The following is a 25,807-nucleotide window of genomic DNA, read 5'->3' on the forward strand; positions in this document are numbered from 1 at the left end:
AGTACACTCCAGCGACACTTCCCTGACACTTCCCCCACCTAATAACATTCCGAGCCCTGCTTTTCACCTCCCTCCTTTTCTTCATCCTCACAACAAACACCACAGGCTTGTGCTGGGTGGTAACATGCTCTCGCCACTGGGTTGACACTCGCTTACAATCCTCAACCCTCCACAACTGTTGTTTCCTTACCACTACCAAATCCAATTATGTTCTATGCTGCTGTTCCACTCCTATAGGTAATCTTGTGGCTTTCCCACTTTTGAAAGAATGAATCAGCTATGGCCATCACATCCCACTTCTGAAATATATATTTATACCGATATATTGCAGATTGTCATTAAATTTCTGATTTTAACTTTCATTATTAAATATTATAATTCAACAAGACCAATTGTCTAACAACAGCGTAGCCAGGCTTGTTTGATACTTTAGTTGAAGAGGATAGTATGACCTTGGTATACCAGTGAGCAAATAATGTATTAAAATTTTAAAAATAAATTCCACATTCCTGTGCCACCTTCAGTCAAACATCAGGCATTGCCAGCAGGTTCGTGAAGGACTTGGACAAAAAACGTACCCAGTCTGAATGTTTCTATATCCAGTCAATGGCGAAACTGCAAATGCGGAATCTGTGAATGTCACGGATGGAACCCCTACCTCATTTAAGCGCCTTTGGGCTTCTTGAAAAGCGCTATATAAAATAAATGTATTATTATTATTATTATTATTTCCCCATCTGCTTTAAAGTCAATATCTCTATATTTTCATTCCAAACAGCATCATTCATCATTACAATCACTAATTAATACCATGGTATTAATATATCAAATTATAATGTTAAATCATGATTGTATTGAGATATTATCAAACCAGCAAACCGTCGTCATCTGTTCACTTCTGGATTCGGGAGCCAAGTCCGTGTCGATCGCATTTCAAAATCATAATTCCGCTGGGACCAAACCTTACAACAGCCGCTGGGACCCCAAAACGTTCCACAGAAGGTTATTATATTTCCTTTCAGTTAAATATGCAACTGTAATGGTTACTAAATGCTGTCCCCCTGTCATGTGACCAGATCCTCAGCTTTGATTGGTGGACATTCCTGTGCCACCTTCAGTCAAACATCAGGCATTGCCAGCAGGTTCGTGAAGGACTTGGACAAAAAACGTACCCAGTCTGAATGTTTCTATATCCAGTCAATGGCGAAACTGCAAATGCGGAATCTGTGAATGTCACGGATGGAACCCCTACCTCATTTAAGCGCCTTTGGGCTTCTTGAAAAGCGCTATATAAAATAAATGTATTATTATTATTATTATTATTTCCCCATCTGCTTTAAAGTCAATATCTCTATATTTTCATTCCAAACAGCATCATTCATCATTACAATCACTAATTAATACCATGGTATTAATATATCAAATTATAATGTTAAATCATGATTGTATTGAGATATTATCAAACCAGCAAACCGTCGTCATCTGTTCACTTCTGGATTCGGGAGCCAAGTCCGTGTCGATCGCATTTCAAAATCATAATTCCGCTGGGACCAAACCTTACAACAGCCGCTGGGACCCCAAAACGTTCCACAGAAGGTTATTATATTTCCTTTCAGTTAAATATGCAACTGTAATGGTTACTAAATGCTGTCCCCCTGTCATGTGACCAGATCCTCAGCTTTGATTGGTGGACATTTGTGAGATACATACATACATACATACATACATACATACATACATACAAATGGACAGACAAACATTGTTCTAGACGGCATTGCCCTACGGGCTACGCCGTTAAAAAAAAACAACTCCATTTGAGGATATTGTATGTAGTTTCTTGATGAAATGTTTTTGAAAATAAACGCAGTTGAGTTTAGTGCAAATAGGGTTGCAGTAATAAAATTGTAGTTGGATATTCACTGTTTTGAACATTTACATGTACTAGTATACTCGCACACTACGGGAGTGGCAGGAAGGGTCATTCCTCTTTGGGGTATATAGATTACAATCTATCTATGGTCGGGTCTCGAGAACATTGGGTGTGTTCATTTACAAAGTTTTTATTGTAGAGAGATCGCCAAGTGGTTTAAGCATTCAATCAAGCAATTCCATTCAAAACCGTTAAGGAACAGCTGGCTTGGCAAGCGCTAGCTAGCTGCTTGGAAAATGTGCACAACCCGAGCTTCCTCCCTTTCAGTTTCATGTTAAACAGCAGGAGTTAGTTTCAAATGTTTGCTACGAAAAACGCCATGTTAGTGCCGGGAAGGGTCATGTTATTAACCCAACCCTTGTGGGGTATATAGAGTACCATAGATCTTCGGTCAGTTCTGTAAGTAAAACTTACATCAAGGATGTCGGGATTCCTCCAAATTTCTTTATTTAGTGTTATAAACAGCATGAGCGACTGTTTAAAAAACTAATCATACGTGTTTGTGGTTTATAATATTTTTACTTCTGGTGGAGGCCGTTGGCCATTGCTCCCACGGAAACGCCATGATAAGCTATCATGAACATTGACGACGACGACGTAAACATTGACGCGACGTTTGTTCAAGGAGGAAAAACACCTTGGGGAAGTGGGATATTAATTGTATTAATATTGTTTTGTAATAACATCAATATTATGCTATTATCGTTAGTTTTGTTATTTGAAGCGGCCTTGGAAAAACGCCAGGATAAAGCTAACTTAACATGGATATACACCTCGACATGCAACCCCATTGATGGCAATGGCAGGGAAAACCCGCTCCGTGGAGAAAACCCCCTTGGGGAGGGGGGAAAATGAATACACTACACCCTTCATTGTTTAACCCTTTGTCATCCTGTCAAATTTGGTCGAGATTGGAAAAGTAACCACGGAATGTATTGGCCTCAAAAATTCATCAGACAGACACCAAATGATGTATTTTAGTATGATGATACTCAAACCGATTCTTTGATGATGATACTAATCTTTGAGTTGAGGGATCTATGAACACAGACTAATAGCTTTGGCAGGCTTTGATGAGCTAATGACATTGTTTGGCCCAAATGTCTTTGTATCATTATGAAAAATATACTATCATTATAATATGTACATTTTGATTCGTGAACTTTGCATCCATGTATGTATTCAGTACTCATTACTCTAATATTGCACAACACTGACTCCATCCTTTGCAGGCAATATAAAAGGTGGAGGGTGGAGGGTGCATTGAGAATAGATTAAAAGCAGGATTTTTGTTTGCAGTAATATATACTTCACTGTTCGAATATCAGGCTGAGCCAGCCAGTTTGTGAAAGATTTGAGCCAAGCTTCTCCCAGCCAATCCCTCAAGTGGGAATAATAGTAGCCGTTTTTTTTTTGTTTTTTTTTAAGAAAAAGAAGATTTATCACTGTGGCTTTCACCTCTTGACAGTGATTTGAATTACCTGTCTGATACATACAATTTTTTTCCTATTCTTCTTTTCACCTTATATAAGTGAATTCCTTGTGCAGCCTTACTGCGCAAATGATCATTAGATTGAAGTCTGGATCATATGCCTTTCACTGGATCATCCAACTGAATTAGACAGGCTTGGCCGTGCTACAGCTGGCAAGTAAAGTAGATAGTTTTCCGATGCCCCTTAAAAGGGGAAAATAATGTAAAATTGGAGCTATGAGTGTAGAACAGCTATAAGAATGAAGAAACAAACAATGAAGGTGCCAAGGGAAACTTCTGCACCTAATGATTTCAAGCTGGACTTTGTATCATGGCAAGCCAGCAAGAGGAGCATCTCTACCTTGCCTGCAAATCCCTGGTGAATGCTTAACTACCCATGAATTTATTTGACCGTTTGCCTTTTCTGGGCATCTGGCACCTTGGCAGCAGTTTGTTGTGATTGAGTTACCTTTCACGACAGAAATGGAAACCATGGAAGTTCACATTCCCCACTTTAAAATATTTTATAACCACATTCCTTGGAATTCATGATAGATAATAATGAAAAATGTTTCAACATTTTTGATGTTGTTTATGCAAGTTATTTGACATTCAATTCATCATTTTAAAAAGAAAATCAACATTTAAACTCAAATCTACAACCAGAAATGTCTCATGGCATGGGAAAAGTATTCACATGCCGAGAGCCCCAAGCTGAAGGAGGGTAGGAGTGCGTGAAACTAGCAGTGATGGATGAAAAAAATTGTTTTTGATGTTAAAAAAATTGAATTAAAGGAAAGTTGTGTGTGTGTGTGTGTGTGTGTGTGTGTGTGTGTGTGTGTGTGTGTGTGTGTGTGTGTGTATGTATGTGCATGTGTGTGTGCGTGTGTGTGTGTGCATGTGTACGTGTACCTATTATATAGCATATGTGATACAAAATAATTATTCAGCTGAGGCTGAGTGAAGCGAGGTTGAAGCCGTTCATTCTTGATATGTGAAACACCCTGCAACCCATGCCTACAGAAAACAGACTTTTTGAAATGCTGGCCACATTTTCCATCCAATAATCATGTAACTTTGTTCAAAAATTCTCCATGGGTAGGGGCTGCTATGTTCAAAGTTATGTCAATCGCTCAAGCGGTTACGGGGAAAATTAATATAAGATGAAAAAGTGAGGGCGAAAGAAAAAAAAGTGTGGGCCTCGACATTCGTTCCACAACATGGTCAAGGATGGTTGTGGACACCTTTTACTAGTTTCAAGAATATTGTGGACTACAAGGCCAAAGCTAAGCAGTGTGAGAAGCTTACCTCTCCCCACTACAATGGCCTGTGTAATGTAGATATTCCTTTCAAGCATTGCATCTTAGCAGAAAAATAAGGATCAATGTCCATGTTCAAACTTTATTCAAAGATGAAAACGGACAATCTCGATTCCACAGTAATATATTATATTCTTACGTTTGTAGGGGGTCGGCAGTGATTACTTTAGACCAGGTAGATTTGTATAGATTAGTGTGCTCCGATTGTCGTGAAGAAGAAGAACCACCATGTAATAAGTAGGGATCCGGTCGACCGTGTGTTCGGATTAAGGTGTATCTTCATCCCCATTACGAGGAGTGGGGCATGTTAACTAGCTTAGGGAATAAGGGTTAATTAATTCCTTGTGTGTTGTTCCCTCTGTGATTTATCCCTATGTCCCTTATGGCACCGCATTAGACACTAGTTAGAATCGCGCATTTAATGGCACTAATTAATAATAAACATACCGGAAGCTAGGGCGTTAAGCCCTACAGCTGACAACCCCGACTTGGGAGGCACACACATGACGGGCAGGCCGAGGCCACGCCCCGAGGAGTCGTGATTTGTCATGGTTTTGATTGACACAAGGACGAGTAAGAAGCAACTCGCTGATTGGAAAAGGAAGACAGATGACGTCAGAGCCTGGACGTTAAAAGAACGCTCTGACCGACATTTTCCCCCCTTGTGCCTTCTTGTCCTGGTTTTGATAGTGAAAGGTCGCTTATTACTCTTCTCTGGACTCTCTGGCTCTGAGTTTGGCACGATTGAAGTGGTGGACATTTTGGTCTTCTCGTGGTTGTTCTTCTTGTGGCCTTTCTCGCTGTGGTTGCATCGCGAGCGGTTGCTTGTTGAGTTATTCGCTTTATTCTCTGGTTGGTTTTCTTCACGGGCACGAAAACATTCGAGAGTGCTATTAACAAAGGACGTGGGTTTGGCGCCGATCGTGTGGCGAGGCAGTCGCAACTCCTGGACTCTGTGCGAGTAGCCCAGCTTCTTGCAGCTGGGGGCCATGCCGTGGGAACCAAGGAAGCAGCGGGACTTGAGCGGACCGCACAGTACGGCGAACTAGGGCTCAGCGAGGCCTAATTCCCACACATGAGTTCACGCCAACCGGTGTGCGTTTCCCGCCATGGGCGGACGATTCCTGATGAGGTTCAACCCACTCGCAGATAAGTGCACACACACCCATTCATTTCCAGTTATTTTATCCCTGTGTCCGTGTTTCATGTCTGTTGTGGGGACGTCCCGTTTAGTTTTAGTTTATCACGCGTTTTATTTTGTATTACCGGCATTCCATTTAATAAAGCCGGCATTTTTGTACATTTTAAACTCACCTCGGTTTGAGTTATTTTCCGCAGGTTTGAGGTCTGCCCCGGTGGGATCCATGCAGGTAAGTGCTCTTCAGCATCCTCCTACTCCTCCCTCCCCCCCTCCCCCCACAGCTATTAACTCCACCATACATTTGAACTGAACGCTTCGGAGTAACAGCTTGTTTGGCTATCCATTCCTTGGAAAGATTTTAATCGCCAGGAACGCGACAATATGTTGCCTTAAAAATCACTTCAATGCAGAAAAAGGGCATTCCATTCAGCCCATCAAAGCCTATACTAGCATTGCTAACTTATGGTTGTTTGTCCATGCTGTATCTTTCTAAATGTTGAGCATCAAGGAAGGAAGCAGCACGTTCCATTTTTGAAGTCTTTGGTATGACTCGGCTGGGATTTGAACTGCCGACCTCTCACGCTCCGAGCGGATGCTCCAACCATTACACCACGGAGTCTTGCTAAAATTCCCAAACATTGAAATGGTATTGAAAATTTTAGTGTCTTTGATGACATGGAGTTATGGTGTTGAAGAGGTCTTTTGTGAATGTGAAGCTGACAAAAATATAATTAGCAGAGTACATGTAAAGACTTTTCCATGAGCAGTATGTGATGTTTTTGTTTTCAATAGAATAATAAAGAAAAATACATATTTTCAACTAAATATGGGGGGCGGGGGGTCTAGATCTAGAGGGGGTGAGGTGGGAGGAGAGAGGGGAAGTGGTGGGGTGAGAGTTTGGAAGGAGGGGGTGTGGGTTGGGAGGAGGCAGGGGAAGGGGTGGAATGAGGGAGGGGAAAGGGTGGGAGGAGGGACTGGCAACACTGAGTACCTTTGCTAGTAATGAATGTAGGGAAGAATAAAGGATGGGGGGAATGCATGTGGAGGACAAGATGGAGAATAAGCAATCTCTCATGAAGGAAGAAAAAAAAATGAAATTAGGAAAACCATGGGCTTGGGGAATGAGGGGGATGGTGATGGGGGTGAAAATATCATGGTATTGGATGGGGGATGATTGAGATGGTGGTGAACAGCTGTCTTGAAGATCTGGAGGGGTGGATGAGATTGAAGAGAATGTGGAAGTTGGTTCGACAGGCATGGAAGAATAGGAACGAATAAATGGAGATGCGCAGTGATTCTAATACTTTGGGAGTTTCACCAGAAGGGATTGATGGTGGACCATGTGCACCCTTCAGAAAACTGGGTAGAGGGGAGCGGACAAAGTATGGGAAAGAGCAGAGGGTGCAAGACTAGAAAGGAGGAGGTAGAAAAGACACAGAGACCACTGACTTATCTGCAATGAGAATGTGATCAGCCCATAGACTCAGAATAATCGCGGGAGATTCAAATGATCTGTAAGGCCTCAGTTTCCCCAGCGTCAAATTGAGCAACGTGTGAAGCAGGGGCACCAGCACAAATGGGAGGGCAGTACTTCATTAAGCTGTGGATGAAGGCATTGTGGGTAAATTACACTGCAGGTGTGCCAAGGAAGGAGTTTGACAGAGGATACCCAGTCGGCGAGTGGCTTTGTAAGCCAACTTAGAAATATGGTTTGCTCAAGAAAGATCATGGCTGAAAGCAAGATCCAAAAGCTTTGGTGACTGAACTTCTTCAATACGCTTGTTAAGAAATTATATGGCATGGTTTGCACGATGGTCCTTTCAGAGAAAGAGTGTGAGGATTGGCAGGATTAAAAGATATTCCAAGTGTTTGGCTATCTTATGATTCTATCAAAGTCTGTAGAGAGGGAAGAGGCTGCTGCCTGTCTATTTGAAGGATAAGGGACGTTATGGCAGAAGGTGGAGTCATCAGCAAAAATATTGAAATAGGATTTTCCAGAGTCAGAGAAATCATTGATGAAAATTAGGAATAAGACAGAACCCAGAACACTGCCTTGGGGTTGGAGTCAGCTTTGACAGGGAGAGGATATTAATGGATTCTGTTGAGAACCACATGACTACAAGAATCGAGGAAGTCCTTAACCCAAGAGCGGAGTTGGCCATAGACAGCAAAAAGTTTTGAGAGCAAGGTGGAATGCCAGACTGCATTGAGAGCTTGAGTTATGTCGAGAGAGGCAGCCCTGATCTCATTTCTGATATTGAGGGCCTTCATCCATTATTCGGAGAGAGGTATCATGTCCAAGGTAGACTAATCTTGTCTAAATCCGAATTGATGATCTGAGATGAGGCCGTTGGAGAAAAGGAAGGATTTAATATCGACTGCGATGGTGGATGCCATGACCCTTCTGTGATGATTGGAAGGAAGCTGATAGGTCTGCAGTTAAGGAAATAGGTTTTTCAACCGTGTTTATGTGATGCGGTGATGTTGGTTAACTTCCACGCAGATGTTCGGTCACTGGGATAAAATGACAGGGTGAAAAGTGCAGAAAGAGGATGTTCAAGAGCACCAGAGCAGGTTTTTACGGCATACCCCATTCGGCAAAGCTGTCTAGAACACTAGAACAGTATGTATGTACCCTCAAACATATACCAATCAGAGCTGAAAATCTGGTCACAGGACAGGGTGATGTGATTACATCTGATGCCATTACGGCGGTGCTGCAGCTGACTCTCCACGCACCGCCATTTTTATTTATATGCCGTTCATGCCGAACATATCGTCGAACCTGTCGTATATCACAATCGCCATGCTCTACCCTTATGATTTTCATTCAGTGTGAAACACAAACAAACTGATTGTTAAAATGAGCATCAAATATCGAAAGCATAGACGTCACGGCTCTTCCAACAAACGGTATGTACCCAACCCTTGTGGGGTATAATCGAGATTACAGTCGATCTTCCCTCAGTTCTGTAAGTAAATCTTACCTCACGGATGCCTGGATTCCTCCAAATTTCTTTGTTTAGTGTTATGTACAGCGTTAGCGACTGTTTAAAAAGCTAATCATGTGTGCTTGTGGTTTATAATATTTTACAAGCCTGGCTACGCCGATGTTAGCCTTTTTTTTTTTTTTTTTTGTCTACAAGATCGAGGCTCGTGAAAGAGCTAACATTAATCACACAAAAAGTCAAACCGACACATAAAACAAAATAAGGGGAGCGGTAGACAAGATGGGGAGAAAGGGGGAAGGACACAAACACAACATTTGAGAGCAGGGACATCGGGAGAAATGTGGGAGGGGGAGGGCTTGGGAGGAGGTATAAAACATATGAACACTGCAAGGACTTCCAGGAAAGAAATTGGAATTTCAAAAAAAGTGTATCTGGGGTGAATTAGCGGGGGTAGAAAAGATCAAGGTTTTGGATGGGGGAAGATAAGAGATGGTGGTGAACAGCTGTTTTAAAGACCTGGAGGGGGGAGTGGGATTGAAGGGAGTGGGGGAGTTTGTTCCAGAGGTGGGAGAAAAGGGGAATGAAAGAGTGAAGGTGAGCAGAGAGCCTAGATTTTGGCAGTTTAACCATAAGAGGGTTGCTGGCAGATCATGTGCGACCTGTAGGAATATTATGGGGACAGAGCACAGAGGGAGCTGGGGGAGCAAGGCCGGGGAGGAGTCGGTAGAAGACAAAGACCACCAACCTGCCTGCGGTGAGTGAGTGAAAGGCCCTCGGAGTTAGCTTCATCACAGGAGATTCCAATGATTCTGAAAGCTTTGGTTTCAACAGCGTGAAGCCGAGCTAGGTGTGAGGCAGGAGCACCGGCCCAGAGGTGGGAACAGTATTCCATTGAGCTACGGATGAAAGCCTTGTATGTGGTGAGGAGCTCAGGTGTGCCAAGGAAGGACTTCGCACGACGGAGGATGCCCAGTCGGCGACTGGCTTTGGAGGCCAGCTTGGAAATGTGGTTTTACCAATAAAGATCATGGCTGATAGTGAGACCCAAAAGCTTAAGCGACAGAACTTCTTGGAGAGGATTGTTGAGAAAGCAGATGGGAGGGTTTTCCAGTCGGTCTTTTCGGAGAGACATATTAAGAGTGTGAGATTTGCCAGGATTGAAAGACATGTTCCACTTGCTTGAACAGTCTGTGATTTTGTCCAGGTCTGCAGAGTGTGAGGAGGCTGCAGACTGCCGATCTGAGGGATGAGGAATGGAGCGGCAGAGAGTGGAGTCATCAGCAAAGAGATAGAGAGGATTTTCCAGAGTCGGAGAGATCATTGATGAAGACCAGAAATAGCACAGGGCCCAGAACACTACCTTGGGGAACTCCAGCCAGAACAGGAGGGGAGATGAGAGAAATCCATTCAGGGCCACACGTTGCCTACGACCAGAGAGGAAGTCTGCAAGCCATGAGTGGAGATTTCCATGGATACCGTAGGAGGAGAGTTTGGTGAGCAGAGCTGGGTGCCAGACCGTATCGAAGGCACGTGATATGTTAAGTGAGACAGCTCTGATTTCCTGTTTGGCATTGAGGACCTCCATCCATTGTTGAGACAGCAGAAGCAACATGTCCAGAGTAAAATGACCTGGTCTTAATCCAAATTGATGATCGGAGATCAAGCCATTGAAGAAGAGGAAGGATTTGATATCCGAAGCAATGATCGATTCCATGACTTTGCTGATAATTGGAAGCAGGCTGATTGGTCTGTAGTTGCAAGGATCTGTTTTTGCACCTTTTTGTGTAAAGCGGTAATGTTTGCTGATTTCCATGATGCTGGCAGATGACCTTGAGCAAAAGAGAGGGTTAAAAGAACAGAGAGAGGGTGAGATAGAGCGGAAGAGCAGGATTTTAGGACCCGTGGGCTGATGACATCTGTTCTAGTTGTAGAATCAGAATCGAGTGTTGCCAGAAACCTTTCCACCTTCTCAGATGCATAGACATGGAGTACAGGAGCAGTTGGGTACGACTGGAAAGCGTGGGGTCAGAGAGCAATGTGATTGTGAACGCAATATTTGAAAGCAAACACAGAATTGAAAAATTTGTCTTTCTCATGAGCAGAGTCTGCTGTGGTGCCATTTGAAGTGAGGGAAGGGATGGAGAGGGAGCATAACCCAGAGACTGACTTCACAAGGTGCCACCAGGTTTCATGGGAGGTAGACAAATTTGAGAGTTAAATCTTGATGTTGGACACATGTTGTTTTTCTGGCTCTCCTGAGAGTGGATACACACTTGCTGCAGGCTTTGTGGAATGATCTGAGATGAAGTGGAAGGAGCAACTGCCAATCCAACTTCCATGTGCAGCAGACCTCGAAGCAGAAGTCAATAGTCATCACAAGCAAGCCATTGAATGTCTGTTACAAAGCTGTTTAGTGAGCCTCAGGTTTCATACACCACTGCCAGGTTTTGCAAAATAATTCCATTTTTCACGAGTTTGCAAATTCGAAGCAACAACAACAAAACAACAGGCATTTTAAGGCCATTTTCCCTGCTAGAGCGGGTTTTTTTTGTTTTTTTACTCCTATACAGAGTCGAGGCTCGTGAAAGAGCTAACATTTATCAAACAAACAAATCAAACAAACAAGCAAACAAAGTATATAAAAAGGGGAGCGGTCGACAAGATGGGGAGAGAAGGGCAGGAAGCACACAAACACAACATTTGAGAGCAGGGAGATGTGTGGGAGGGAGTTCTGGGTTAGACTGGGTTAGCTAACTTCTGGGTTAGCTAACTTCTGGGTTAGCCTTGCAGGCCCCATGACAATCTTCTCCATTTTGCCATATTTTCTGCATCTCTCCTTGTTAACCCCCTTACCCGCATTTCTTCTTCCACCACCTTTAGCCAAGTCTTTCTCGGTCTTCCCCGTCCTCTACTTCCTTCTGCATTCATTTCCATCACTTTTCTCAACAGAGTTGTACAGTTTCACAACCCTTGCCACTCCTTGAACTTCATCCTCTTCTCGTCAATCCTCTTTCCAACTTCATCATCCCACTACCATGTTTCCGAGTGCCTCGGTGGTCCTTTTGTCCATCCACATACCTCACCAACGGCTCCCAACAGACTATCTTTCATTGACATCCAACCACTTTCAAGCTCAACCACATCATCCTCTGCCATACTCAGCCTCTCTTTTAATGCCTCCCTCACTGTCACCTCTTTCAACCTCCACACCTTCATTCTCGGTTGGTACTTCACCCCATTTTGGGGCACCTACTGAATGCAAATGGTTGCAAATTCGAAGCACCTCCTGAATATAATTACTGAATTTTTAGTTTGATGTACCATACTCTTTACCGAGCGTTGGTGCTGCCAAAGCAGTTTGTTGTCCAGGGTTATACTGGGTGGATTGCCATTGCCTTCCAGCATTGTTTCTCCATGCGCTACTCTTTTAAATGCTCAGCATCAAACAAGGAAGCAGCACGTACCATTTTTAAAAGTATTTGGTATGACTCTGCCGGGGTTTAAAGCACCAACCTCCCAGACTCAGAACGGATGCTCTATCCATTTCACCACCGACTATGGTTCTACTGAATATATATAGACTGTACATATTCCACAATGCACTGCTACACAGAGCAATGGATGACCCCTTGGCCAGAGAGAAGAGGAAGTCATTGTTTCTGTGATAAAACAGACATTTGGAAGAGGAATTTTTCCACGTTTTAGTCAGCCAAAATAAACCCCTGGGTTTTGACAGTCATCTTAGTCCAATAATTTTTCCATTCTTTATTCGTGTTTGCTTATGTTGTACGTTGATTAAATTTTAGGAACGTTTTAGTCGATAAGAAATTCAAACTTTTTGGCAGTATATACTACACATGCATTCCTTCTTAATTAACTTACTATTGTGGCCTTGCATTCAAAATGCAGTTTGTTTTAACGAGCCTACATCTGCTGTTCGAAATGACCCTGAAATGTAAGGAACCGTAGCCAAACATGTGATCAATCCATGCAATAAATCAGTTATTCTTAAAAAAAAATTGTGGCAAATAGGATTTTGGGCAGAATTTCTTTTTTCCTTGGCACCTTTTGGGTGCCCATCCCAAATTTCCCTCGGGATACCAGGTGTCGACGAAACCAGGTCAGGCAAGCAACCTACCTCCTCAACCATGCCCATTAATGAGCCAGCTGGGTTTTTATTTTACTGATGTAATCAGATGATAATTCTGATAACAGTTCTGTTTTCTGGAGTTTAGAATCCAAATCCTTGATGTAGCTGTCTTCAGCTGGATTTCAACCTGTAAGGCCCTAACTCATGGATGCAATATATTGGCTTTGCCACGTGACCGCAATTTATGATGAGATACTACCACAGTTGACCTCTTCTATTAAAAGAGATTGAGAGATTAAAATTTAAAAGAGCTCAAAATTCAATGAGCACTCTTTTGATGTTGTGTCCCATTTAGACAGTTATAGTCCTGTTTCTCTTGGATGGTCTTATCTCGATGCATCTAATTACAAAATAATTGAGTGCATTGTTCTCAATCAGCTGATGTATACCACCAATACAAAGGTGCTATAGACATTGTGCTATTGTTGAAAATATTTTGATTTCGTTATTGTGGAAAACATGACACTAACTCCATGGCATAATGGTTAGAGCATCCGCTCGGTGTCTGGGAAGTCAGTGGTTCCATTCTAACACTCGCCGAGTCATACAAAGGACTTTAAAAATGGTACTTGCACTTCCTTACTCAACTCAGCATTTAGAAGATCGAAAACAGACAAACCAATGGGTTGGCATCTCATAAAGTTATCTCTCTTCCCCTAAGGTCAGTGGCTATGCTTGTCTGGTCAAGGCTGGTGTTGTCTTACGTGACATGTGCGTGATTCCTATTGCAGCTCCTCAACGAGCATTAGAACATGATCAATAACTAAAGGTTTTTTTTTTTTTACTGGAACAAGTAAGTTGCCTCTGCCCGCATGGGACTCTAAACAGGGTGGGGATGGAGGCTCCTATTCTGTTCGAAGAAAAATGCAAATGGCCTCTTCTATCATCGAGCCGGAAAGCTGGGAGCAACATTATCGCTACATCTGATGCAATTTAAATGCTCGAATGGTGGTGAGGTGCTCCATTTGAAACTTTGTTCGATATATGTAATGAAAATTGTATTGCTGTGTCGCGCGAATGCCCTCGTTTAAACCGTGGGATCGCGGATAGCCTGAACGAGCTTTAACTCCGAGGCGACGATCAACTGCGGACTTGACTATGCAAGCACGGGAGGAAGACGGAAGAGGAGGAAGCGGCGAGCTCTTACCTGATGCGTTTCGAGCAGTCTTCGATCCTGTAGGAAATGAAATCAAGCGAATGAAAACCCGAATTTAATGTACAAAAAGAAACTATTTATTATGCAGAACCCGAGAACAATGGACGCGCCGGTAAATAATTACGATTCCTAAATCGGGATCCCGCACACCTCACTTCAACAACAGCACAAGGGAATGAATGAAGCAAAAATAACCATTGCGTGCGCGTTTGTGTTGGCTTATCTTTGTGCGTCAGGAATCGTCCGGTCTCAGCACATCGTCCGAACACAGCTCCGGTTGGCACGAACTGCTTGGTCGTTGGCGTGAACTGCTCAGTCGTTGGCGCGAACTGCTCGGTCGTTGGCGCGAACTGCTCGGTCGTTGGCGCGAACTGCTCGGTCGTTGGCGCAAACTGCTCGGTCGTTGGCGCAAACTGCTCGGTCGTTGGCGCGAACCAGGCCCCAACGCGCCCTTGCTCGCTCAGCCCCGACGAAGGCCTCCCTCCCACGCGAGGTGAACGAGTGCGCAGCCTGCTCCCCAACCGTACCCTTCCTCGCGAACGCGGCACGGAAACCGCGGCTCTTCGTTTTTGGGGCTGTGCCGTTTTTTCGAACACCCCACACGCAGTTTCTCCTCGGTTCGCAACCACAGGTCCCGTCCCGCACACCGTCGCTCGCCAACGTCTGACACGAAGCGGGGAGAGTCTATGGCAGAGGAATACGCGAGGGCCAAGCGAGAGAGAGTATCCAACAACGACACAGGAAGGAGAGGGACGTCGATGCAGACAGAGGCAAATTGCAACCACTCGCTATGGATCCAGCATGAGAAGAGTCAAAATGTCGGCTCGCCGTTCGTGGAGTCGCTTCTCCTCTGACGTAATCGATCCTCCCTTCCAATCAGTCCTTCGCAAGGTGGGCGTGGCCTTAGCCTGCCTGAGCAATGAGTGTTGCTTTGTGGTGATGTAACTGGCTGCAGCTGCATCGGTGGTGCCCCGAACTGGCTTTCGGTGAGTTTTATAATAAGGGGGGAATTAATTAATGTGTGTGCTAAGGGCCTAGGGCCTATCTATGTGTTTATGGGAGTGCGTTGCCATAAGGGATACTGGGATGCTCACAGAGGGAACTACACACAATGGAGTTAGCATATTCCCTATTTCTAGTTACCAAGCCCCGCTCCCTCGTGGCGGGGTCACAGATATGCACTTATTCCGACATACGGGCTAAAGACAGAACTTATTGCAGGTGAGGTTCCCTATCACGACAGCCGGACTCCTACTTATGCAGATCTACCTGGATCTAGATATTCCTCTACCCCAAATTCATAACAGTTGTTAAAGCCAGTGACCAATTGCAAATTAATAATATGATTCTAAATATTTTCAAGAATAATTAACATACAGTAGAGCATTAATATGAGAAGGCTGGTGACAAATCAGCTAGTAGACTGATCATACCAAATGGTAGGAAACAATGAATGTTGTTTCTGGTTTGAACATTGTTACTTTTGATTGCAATGATGACAAACACAATAAGCATTCATTGCTTACTATAATGGACGCGATGAACGGGAAATCAAACATGTGATGGGCGAAGCGATGTGCAAGGAAATGGCGCCTCTTCGCGAAGACTTGATCGAGAGCGAGTGGAGAGATGGGGACCGTGAAGGAGGTGGAAAGACTCATACAGGGGGTAGAAAGACTGATGATAGAGCAAAATGAATGAACACACATATTAAGGAAAATACCAACACAATAAAATAATTCAAAAATACACAGAGGGAAACCGAGGGGCAACTGGGAGCCATAAAGAGGGAGTGAAGAGGCGCACCTGGAAATAACGAGGGTAACAGAGGAGGAAGAAGAGATTAAAAACGAAGTAATTGTTATTACGGAGAAATAAATAGAGCTCCACGTGTTTGGTTACGTGTTTTGGTAACACCATGCGCCTTAGGATCACATGATATTGCGGGAGACCACGTCACAGCATATGGTCTAACGGATGAAGCAGTAATTTCACAAACTGCATGTAAAATGTGCCCCATTTTGCTCAGGGAGCCAGAATACTGTGAGTCCACCTTTGAAATGCGAAAATAATTAATTTAACGGACACTTTGATGCACGTCTGCAATGTATGACGTCAAGACGTACTCTGCCAGGAAGTCAGGAAGAGCCATCGCATATCGCATGATACAGTAGGAGCCGTCAGGTTTTTCTTTGCACTCGCAGCTGTTTCCAAAGCAATAGGTGCAACGTTGTTTTCTTCAATTTGTTTATTGGAATTTGCTCTAAACAAGCATGAAAGCTTCTCAAGGTTTGGGGGTTGTATAGAGTACAGTACAGCTTTACTCGGTCATCGGAACGCTACACAGATTGTAATCTGCCGGTACAGATTACCGAAAGATAGCCGATATCGGCTCGTTCCGATTGTCGGTTCTGATATCAGCACGGCACTAATATATACAGTCACGTGAAAAAGTAAGTACACCCCATGTAAAGTTTTGACTTTTTCAACATATTTCAACATACAGCTATTTGATCTTCATTTCAACAATATTGACAGATAAAGGTGATATAATATAACAAATATCATGAAACATTTACATTTTGTAGTCCATTGTGTTACGTGCTCCTCCCCAAACCCCGGTCACGGTGGACCTCCGAGCCCCGAGAAGAGTCACGGCAGAAAGATGTGTTATTCTGTATGTCAAAGATCAATGGTGAAACCACACCAATTGTTACCAACAAACAAGTATTGTATTAAGGTCACACAAGAATAACAGCACAATAACAATATTAATCAATTGTACAACCAATATATCATTCCTATGATGGTACCATCAGTTTCGTACAATGTAACTCACTGTGCTCCAAGTGAGCGAAAAGAACATTCCCAATGTCTCTATCCCGGCATCAAGCCAAAGTTGATCCATGCTCCAGTGATCGTCAGAACGATGTCGTATCGAGACAAGAATCCCGTTCGGTTGACAGTCACACTGCCAAAGATGGGCAAAGGTATCCTCAAGAGGCGACTCGGAAATCACACCTTCGGGTATGGATGTTCAACGGCTCCCTGCACGGCGAACCGCAAATTCCCACTCGAAATCCCCGTCACACATGCAAACCTGGCTAACGGCTGGATGCGTTGAAATGGTTGGAGAGAGGTGAAAAACCTGGAGCGATGTGAAATCGTGCGCGAGGCAAAACGGCCAACGGCCTGTACTCGAGACGTAACGGCACTTCAATGATTCTCTTCAGAATCAACCGCAAAACCTGTCACGCAGGTTTATCTGTCACAGCGATAACAGCTCTGTCGCAGGCATCCCTTTCCCAGGAAACCCAAAGTTCACCCGTGACCCCCGTTCGCCAGCGTTTGCTCAAAACCTCAACACAGCTCGGCTCCTTCTCCTACCTTACTCGCTCCGCCTCCTTTTCCTCTTTTTCTTCCTCTTCTTCTTCGTCCGGTTCCAGATCCGGTTTAAGGTTTCTTTTTAAAACATTAATTTTTTTTACCTTTTGAAAACAGTTATCTCCAATTCACTTAAACGATAACAATAATAGCACATGGAACCAAAAATGTTTACAGTGGATGAGAACCACAACAACGGAAGTGACGAATCCGTAACAATTGTATAATTTAAATAAACATAAATGCAAATTTCGCATGTGGAAAAAGTAAGTACACCCTTGGCTCTAATAGGTGGTATTGCCCCCTTTGGCAGAAACAACCTCAAGTAGGCGTTTCTTATAACTGTCTACCAGTCTCTGACATCGACTGGGAGAAATTTTTGCCCACTCCTCCATGCAGAATTCTTTCAGCTGTGCGATGTTTGAGGGGTTTCTTGCATGCACAGCTTGTTTCAAATCCCCCCACAACATCTCGATGGGATTTATATCCGGGCTTTGACTTGGCCATTCCAGAACCCTCCATTTCTTTCTTTTCAGCCATTCCTTTGTGGATTTACTGGTATGTTTAGGGTCATTGTCATGTTGCCAGGTCCACCTTCGGTTGAGCTCCAACTTTCCGACAGATGGCCTCACATTATCCTCAAGCACCCTCTGGTACAATGAAGAATTCATAGTGGATTCTATGATGGTGAGCTGCCCAGGCCCTGATGCAGCAAAGCTGCCCCAAACCATAATATTTCCACCACCATGCTTTACAGTTGGTATCAGGTTATTGTGGTCAAATGCTGTCTTTGGTTTTCACCAAACATGTCTTCTGGTACTGTGGCCAAATAACTCTACCTTTGACCCATCTGTCCAGAGCACATTGTTCCAGGAGTGCTGGTCTTTGCCTCGGTGTTCATTGGCAAACTTTAGTCTTGCCCTGATGTTCTTTCTGGACAGCAAAGGTTTCCCCCTGGCACACCTCCCATGTAGATCAAATTTGTGCAGCCTCTTTCTAATGGTAGACCCGTGCACTTTGACATCAACAGTGGCAAGAGCTACCTTTAGGTCCTGTGATGACATTCTGAGATTCTTAGAGACTTCTTTCAGCATCTTGCGGTCTGCTCTTAGGCTGAACTTGCTGGGGCGGCCTGGCCTGAACAAGTTGGTAGTTGTTTGGAATCTTCTCCACTTGTAGATGATCTTCCGGACAGTCGAATGATTGATTTCAAATTGTTTGGAGATCTTTTAAAATCCCTTCCCAGACTCATAGGCATCTTTAACCTTCTTTCTGAAGGTCTCAGAGAGCTCTTTTAATCTAGGCATTAAACGTTCATGAAACGGCATTTTTTTTTTTTTTTTTTTTGTATACTGAATCGAGGCTCGTGAAAGAGCTGACATTTACTTCACAAACAAATCAACCAGACAAACAAAATATATAAAAAGAGGGAGCGGAAGACAAGAGAAGGGGAAGCACACAAACACTTGAGAGCACACAACATTTAAGAGCAGGGAGATGTGTGGGAGGGAGAGGGCTTGGGGGGAGGAGGCGTGGGAAGGGGGTTCACTCGAAAACCGGTGGGAGAAGTATAAAACACAAGGACACCAAGGACTTCCAGGACAGAAGTTGGTATTTCAAAAAAGTGGAATTGGGGTGAAATTAGCGGGGATCGAAAAGATCAAGGTTTTGGATGGGGGAACACAAGAGATGGTGGTGAACAGCTGTTTTAAAGACCTGGAGCGTGGAGTGGGATTGAAGAGAGTGAGGGAGTTTGTTCCAGAGGCGGGAGAAAAGAGGAATGAAGGAGTGAAGGTGAGCAGAGAGTATTGATTTTGGCAGTTTAACCATAAGAGGGTTGCAGGCAGATCTTGTGCGACCTGTAGGAATATTTGCGGGACAGAGCCCAGAGAGAGCTGGGGGGGCAAGGCCAGAGAGGAGTCGGTAGAAGACGGAAAGACCACCAACCTGCCTGCGGTGAGTGAGTGAGAGGCCCTTGGAGTTAGCTTCATCGCGGGAGATTCCAATGATTCTGAATGCTTTGGTTTCAACAGCGTGAAGACGAGCTAGGTGTGAGGCAGGAGCACCGGCCCAGAGGGGAGAGCAGTATTCCATTGAGCTGCAGATGAAAGCCTTGTATGTGGTGAGGAGCTCAGGTGTGCCAAGGAAGGACTTCGCGCGACGGAGGATGCCCAGTCGGCGACTGTCTTTGGAGGCCAGATTTGAAATGTGGTTTTCCCAGGAAAGATCATGGCAGATAGTGAGACCCAAAAGCTTGAGTGACATAACTTCTTGGAGAGGATTATTCAGAAAGTGGATGGGAGGGTTGTCCAGTCGGTCTTTTCGGAGAGACATCGTAAGAGTGTGAGATTTGTCAGGATTGAAAGACATGTTCCACTTGTTAGCCCAGTCTGTGATTTTGTCCAGGTCTGCAGAGAGTGAGGAGGCTGCAGACTGCCGATCTGAGGAATGAAGAATGGAGCGACAGAGAGTAGAGTCATCAGCAAAGAGATAGAGAGGATTTTCAAGAGAGTCAGAGAGATCATTGATGAAGACCAGAAAAAGCACAGGGCCCAGAACACTGCCTTGGGGAACTCCAGCCTGAACAGGAAGAGGAGATGAGAGAAACCCATTCAGGGCCACACGTTGACTACGACTAGAGAGGAAGTCCGCCAGCCATGCATGGAGATTTCCATGAATACCAAAAGAGGAGGGTTTGGTGAGCAGAGTGGGGTGCCAGACCGTATCGAAGGCACGTGATATGTCAAGGGAGACAGCTCTAATTTCCTGTTTGGCATTGAGGACCTCCATCCATTGTTGAGAAAGCAGGAGCAGCATGTCCAGAGTAGAGTGACCAGGTCTGAAACCAAATTGATGATCAGAGATCAAGCTATTGGAGAAGAGGAAAGATTTCATATCTGAAGCAATGATGGATTCCATGACTTTGCTGATAATTGGGAGAAGGCTGATTGGTCTGTAGTTGCTGGGATCTGTTTTTGCACCTTTTTGTGCAAAGTGGTGATGTTGGCAGATTTCCAAGCAGATGGCAGATGACCTTGAGCAAAAGAGAGGGTGAAGAGAACAGAGAGAGAGGGAGTGAAAGAGCGGAAGAAACACCGCACACTTCAACAACAAAAGCAAACCAAACTAAATGTCTGAGGTTTAAATAAGACAGGTTCCCCCAAGATCCTCTCCAACGATGTTCTAATCATTTGCACCTGAGCTGGTGCACCTGATTCTAATTTTAGGAATTTGAAGTAGTGATAAATGTCGGGGTGTACTTACTTTTTCCACATGCGAAATTTGCATTTATGTTTATTTAAATTATACAATGGACTACAAAATGTAAATGTTTCATGATATTTGTTATATTATATCACCTTTATCTATCAATATTGTTGAAATGAAGATCAAATAGCTGTATGTTGAAATATGTTGAAAAAGTCAAAACTTGGGGGATCGTAGATGTCTCATCTGAAATGAGCAATCTTTTTTGGAGTGTGTATTGGTAGAAATGTGAATTCATCGTGAATATTCAGTGAGCAGATATTGCAATGGGTGTATCTGGTAATCTCGACAACCATGTTCCGTTTCATCAGCGAATATTTCCAATCCGTGCTTGTTGTACCTCCGAAGTACTGCTTGGTGGTTTCGGTGATATGATCAAAATTTCCATTCGGTATTTCTCACCGCATTTCCTCCTGGTTTCCCATTCGATTATCCATAGATCAGTCGTTTCAGTTTCACATTTCAACATCAGTTTCGCTTTGAGATATCTGTTTCGAATCGTCATTGCATCTTGTGACAAGAGGTTCAAAGTTCAACGAGAGTTGAACTCGAGGAAGACTGAGAAGAAAGCCTATTTAGCCGAAAGCTTGTCGAAAATAACAGATGGATTGTCTTGAAGCTACGTCCGTAACTTGTTTTATTTCTTCCGATTATCGAATATTTATTTAATACAAATGAGGTACCCTGCTCGTACTGTGGAGGTGCTGCTATTTATAAACTGAGAAATAGCAGATATATATATCTATATATATATATATGTATATCTGTGCAGCGTCTGTCCTGTCCTGTGTTGTGTTGTGTTGTGTTGTCTTGTGTTGTGTTGTCTTGTCACTGAACTACTCTCTCAAACTTTTGTGAAATCGTACCAAACTTCTGGTATGCACATATCTCTCCCGTCGGTATGTCCTAAGGGTATTTGTTTTGAAAAATGTTCCAATTTGTTTTTTGGTTTTTTTTGGAATTTTTTGGGGAAAATGTTTTTTTTTAAACTTAAGCTTTCAACTTCAATTGTTTATAAAATGTGATATCACGTATATTACAAATACATTTGTGCAAAATAATTGTTTGAATTATGATTGGTTTAAACCATGACAAAACGGCAACAAAACGGAAAGTAGAAAGTAGTTCGTGGTGGTACAGTCATTTATCTATATATCTACACATCTGGGCAGTGTCTGTGTTGTCACTTAACGACTCCCTCAAACTTTTGTTTCCGTGGTTGTGAAGTGTTTTTAATAACGTTGTGGTAGTTTTGAATCACGTGGTGGTGAGGTATTTTGAATTATGTGGTGGTGAGGTGTTTTTAAATCACATGATTGTGAGGTATTTTTAAATCACATGGTGGTGAGGTGTTTTTAAATCACATGGTGGTGAGGTGTTTTGAATTACGTGGTGGTGAGGTATTTATAATTATGTGGTGGTGAGGTGTTTTTAAATGACGTGGTGGTGAGGTGCTTTTAATTTCGTGGCTGTGAGGTGTTTTTATTACGTGTTTTATGGCTGTGAGGTGTTTTTAATTTCGTGGTGGTGAGGTATTTTTATTACGTGTTTTATGGCTGTGAGGTGTTTTTATTACGTGTTTGATGGCTGTGAGGTGTTTTCAATTTCGTGGTGGTGAGATGTTTTTATTACGTGTTTTATGGCTGTGAGGTGTTTTTAATTTCGTGGTGGTGAGGTGTTTTTATTGCGTGTTTTATGGCTGTGAGGTGTTTTCAATTTCGTGGTGGTGAGGTGTTTTCATTACGTGTTTTATGGCTGTGAGGTGTTTTCAATTTAGTGGTGGTGAGGTGTTTTCATTACGTGTTTTATGGCTGTGCGGTGTTTTAAATTACTTGGTGGTGAGGTGTTTTTATTGCGTGTTTTATGGCTGTGCAGTGTTTTAAATTACTTGGTGGTGAGGTGTTTTTATTGCGTGTTTTATGGCTGTGCGGTGTTTTAAATTACTTGGTGGTGAGGTGTTTTTATTACGTGTTTTATGGCTGTGCGGTGTTTTAAATTACTTGGTGGTGAGGTGTTTTTATTGCATGTTTTATGGCTGTGCGGTGTTTTAAATTACTTGGTGGTGAGGTGTTTTCATTACGTGTTTTATGGCTGTGCGGTGTTTTAAATTACTTGGTGGTGAGGTGTTTTTATTGCATGTTTTATGGCTGTGCGGTGTTTTAAATTACTTGGTGGTGAGGTGTTTTCATTGCGTGTTTTATGGCTGTGCAGTGTTTTAAATTACTTGGTGGTGATGTGTTTTCATTACGTGTTTTATGGCTGTGCGGTGTTTTAAATTACTTGGTGGTGAGGTGTTTTCATTACGTGTTTTATGGCTGTGCGGTGTTTTAAATTACTTGGTGGTGAGGTGTTTTTATTGCATGTTTTATGGCTGTGCAGTGTTTTAAATTACTTGGTGGTGAGGTGTTTTCATTGCGTGTTTTATGGCTGTGCAGTGTTTTAAATTACTTGGTGGTGATGTGTTTTCATTACGTGTTTTATGGCTGTGCGGTGTTTTAAATTACTTGGTGGTGAGGTGTTTTCATTACGTGTTTTATGGCTGTGCAGTGTTTTAAATTACTTGGTGGTGAGGTGTTTTCATTACGTGTTTTATGGCTGTGCGGTGTTTTAAATTACTTGGTGGTGAGGTGTTTTCATTACGTGTTTTATGGCTGTGCGGTGTTTTAAATTACTTGGTGGTGAGGTGTTTTTATTGCGTGTTTTATGGCTGCGCAGTGTTTTAAATTACTTGGTGGTGATGTGTTTTTATTGCGTGTTTTATGGCTGTGCGGTGTTTTAAATTACTTGGTGGTGAGGTGTTTTTATTGCGTGTTTTATGGCTGTGCGGTGTTTTAAATTATCTGGTGGTGAGGTGTAATCGTCCCAAACTTCCAGTCTGCACCTACCCCTCCCCTATGTATATGCTGAGGGGTTCTTTCTTGGAAAAAAAAACATTCAACCGAAATCTTAAACCTAAATTGCCTATAAAAATGTAATATCACAAACACAACAAATACATTTGTGCAAAGTAATAATTACTCCTGGGTTCGAATCCCTGTCGATCGCTGAATTAACGCCGGGGGGTTGACTCAGCCTGTCATCCTTCCGAGGTCGGCAAATTGAGTACCAGCTTGCTGGGATGAATGATCCCGGTGTGTACCCCGGTTTAGAATAGGTACACCGTATCCCTGCGCATTGTAAGAGCGTGACTAAGGGTTGGCGTCAGGAAGGGCATCTGGCCATAAAAACATTGCCTCAAACAGGGAACCATGAGGTCATGGGGCCCGCAAGGCTAACCCCCGCTCTAGCGGGGAAAATGGCCTTAAAACGATCATTCATTCATTCATTCAGTATGTGTCGCAATAAACCACATGTATTGTATGTCGAGACCACGTTAACTTTAAACTAGTATCTCAAGATCTCATGTAGAACCTGGCTAACGTCAAAATCAGTGTCAATTGTTAGATAGTAAAAGATCTTTCAAATGTTTAATTGCAATATAATATATTAACTCCTTGTATGTTGAATCTTTCCCCTTAATTGTAAAAAAAGAAAATGTTTGTAGTATTTTTCTTCCACTCACTAAATAAATTCAAATCTGTTTTGCAGGGTTAAGGCAAGTGATGCTTCAAGTCAAAAAGTTCCAACTCCTCCCAGACCACCACCAATAATCGCTGACTCTCCTCGATACGTGTGTACCTCGGCTGGTCGGTATGAGCCAAAACGAGTCCTGGAGCATTTGGCAACAGAGACCAGAGTGACGGAACTAACAGTCAACCTTGAGGGTGGGAGCCTGGCGCTGCAAGGTTCAAAAAATGCCAGCTTGTGTGATCAGACTGGAAACATGCACAATGGCTTCAGCAAAAAGGCAGAAGGTACCAATCTGAACAATGTGAACAATCTGAACTGAACAATCTGAACAAATTCCATTTTCTGTGTCATCAGTTTTCATGTCGATATACTTGTTGTTTACGTTTGTTTTGTCACATTTGGTAGAGAATTTTTATCTGAGCTGCAACGGTTGCATACGTATAAAAATGTCAAAAAACCAACACAGTACTACACTACTTTTATTGATTTTGCTCGTTTAAAAAAGTCAATTTTCTGAAAAATAAATTTATGATATCCTCAGACACCATCAGGAAAGCAGTCAATGTTATTTTGGGGTTGGTTTCAGGGTTCAAAGTTTAAAAAAGGACTGTACATATATATATATATATATATATATATATATATATGTATAAATGTATATGAATCAACAATGTTTCACCTAAAATACAGTGCATTCAGAAAGTATTCAGACCCCTTCACTTTTTTCACATTTTGTTATGTTGCAGCCTTATGCTGAAATCGTTTAAATTCATTTTTTCCCTCATCAATCTACACTCAATACCCCATAATAACAAAGAGAAAACAGGATTTTAGAAAGTTTTGCAAATTTATTTAAAAAAAACAACTGAAATATTACATTTACATAAGTATTCATACCCTTTGCTATGACACTTGAAATTTAGCACAGGTGCCTCCCATTTCTCTTGATCATCTTTGAGATGTTTCTACACCTTGATTGGAGTCCACCTGTGGTAAATTCAATGAATTGGACATGATTTGGAAAGGCACACACCTGTTACAGCTGACAATGCATATCAGAGCAAAAACCAAGCCATGAGGTCGAAGGAACTGCCTGCAGAGCTCAGCGATAGGATTGTGTTGAGGCACAGATCTGGGGAAGCCTACAAAAAAATTTCTGCTGCATTGAAGGTTCCCAAGAGCACAGTGGCCTTCATCATTCTTAAATGGAAGAAGTTTGGAACAACCAGGACTCTTTCTAGAGCTGGCCGCCCGGCCAAACTGAGCGATGGGGGGAGAAGGGCCTTGGTAACAGAGGTGACCAAGAACCCGATGGTCACTCTGGCTGAGCACCAGAGATCCTGTGTGGAGATGGGAGAAACTTCCAGAAGGACAACCATCACTGCAACACTCCACCGATCTGGGCTTTATGGTGGAGTGGCCATACGGAAGCCTCTCCTCAGTGAAAGACACATGAAAGCCCGCTTGG

The 25,807-nt window shown here is 43.0% G+C and overlaps 1 protein-coding gene across 1 annotated transcript in view; it reads left to right on the forward strand.

The window, feature by feature from the left end:
* LOC137428692 (DENN domain-containing protein 2A) overlaps positions 1-25,807 on the forward strand; it is a 277,280-nt gene that overhangs the window by 75,008 nt on the left and 176,465 nt on the right. The window contains exon 3 of the mRNA XM_068118598.2: positions 24,358-24,623. Coding sequence (XP_067974699.2) covers positions 24,358-24,623 — 266 coding nt within the window. The remainder of the gene's footprint in view (positions 1-24,357; positions 24,624-25,807) is intronic.

This window comes from Myxine glutinosa, chromosome 1 (assembly GCF_964187855.1).
Source record: "Myxine glutinosa chromosome 1, kmMyxGlut1.1, whole genome shotgun sequence".
Classification (NCBI taxonomy): Eukaryota; Metazoa; Chordata; class Myxini; order Myxiniformes; family Myxinidae; genus Myxine; species Myxine glutinosa.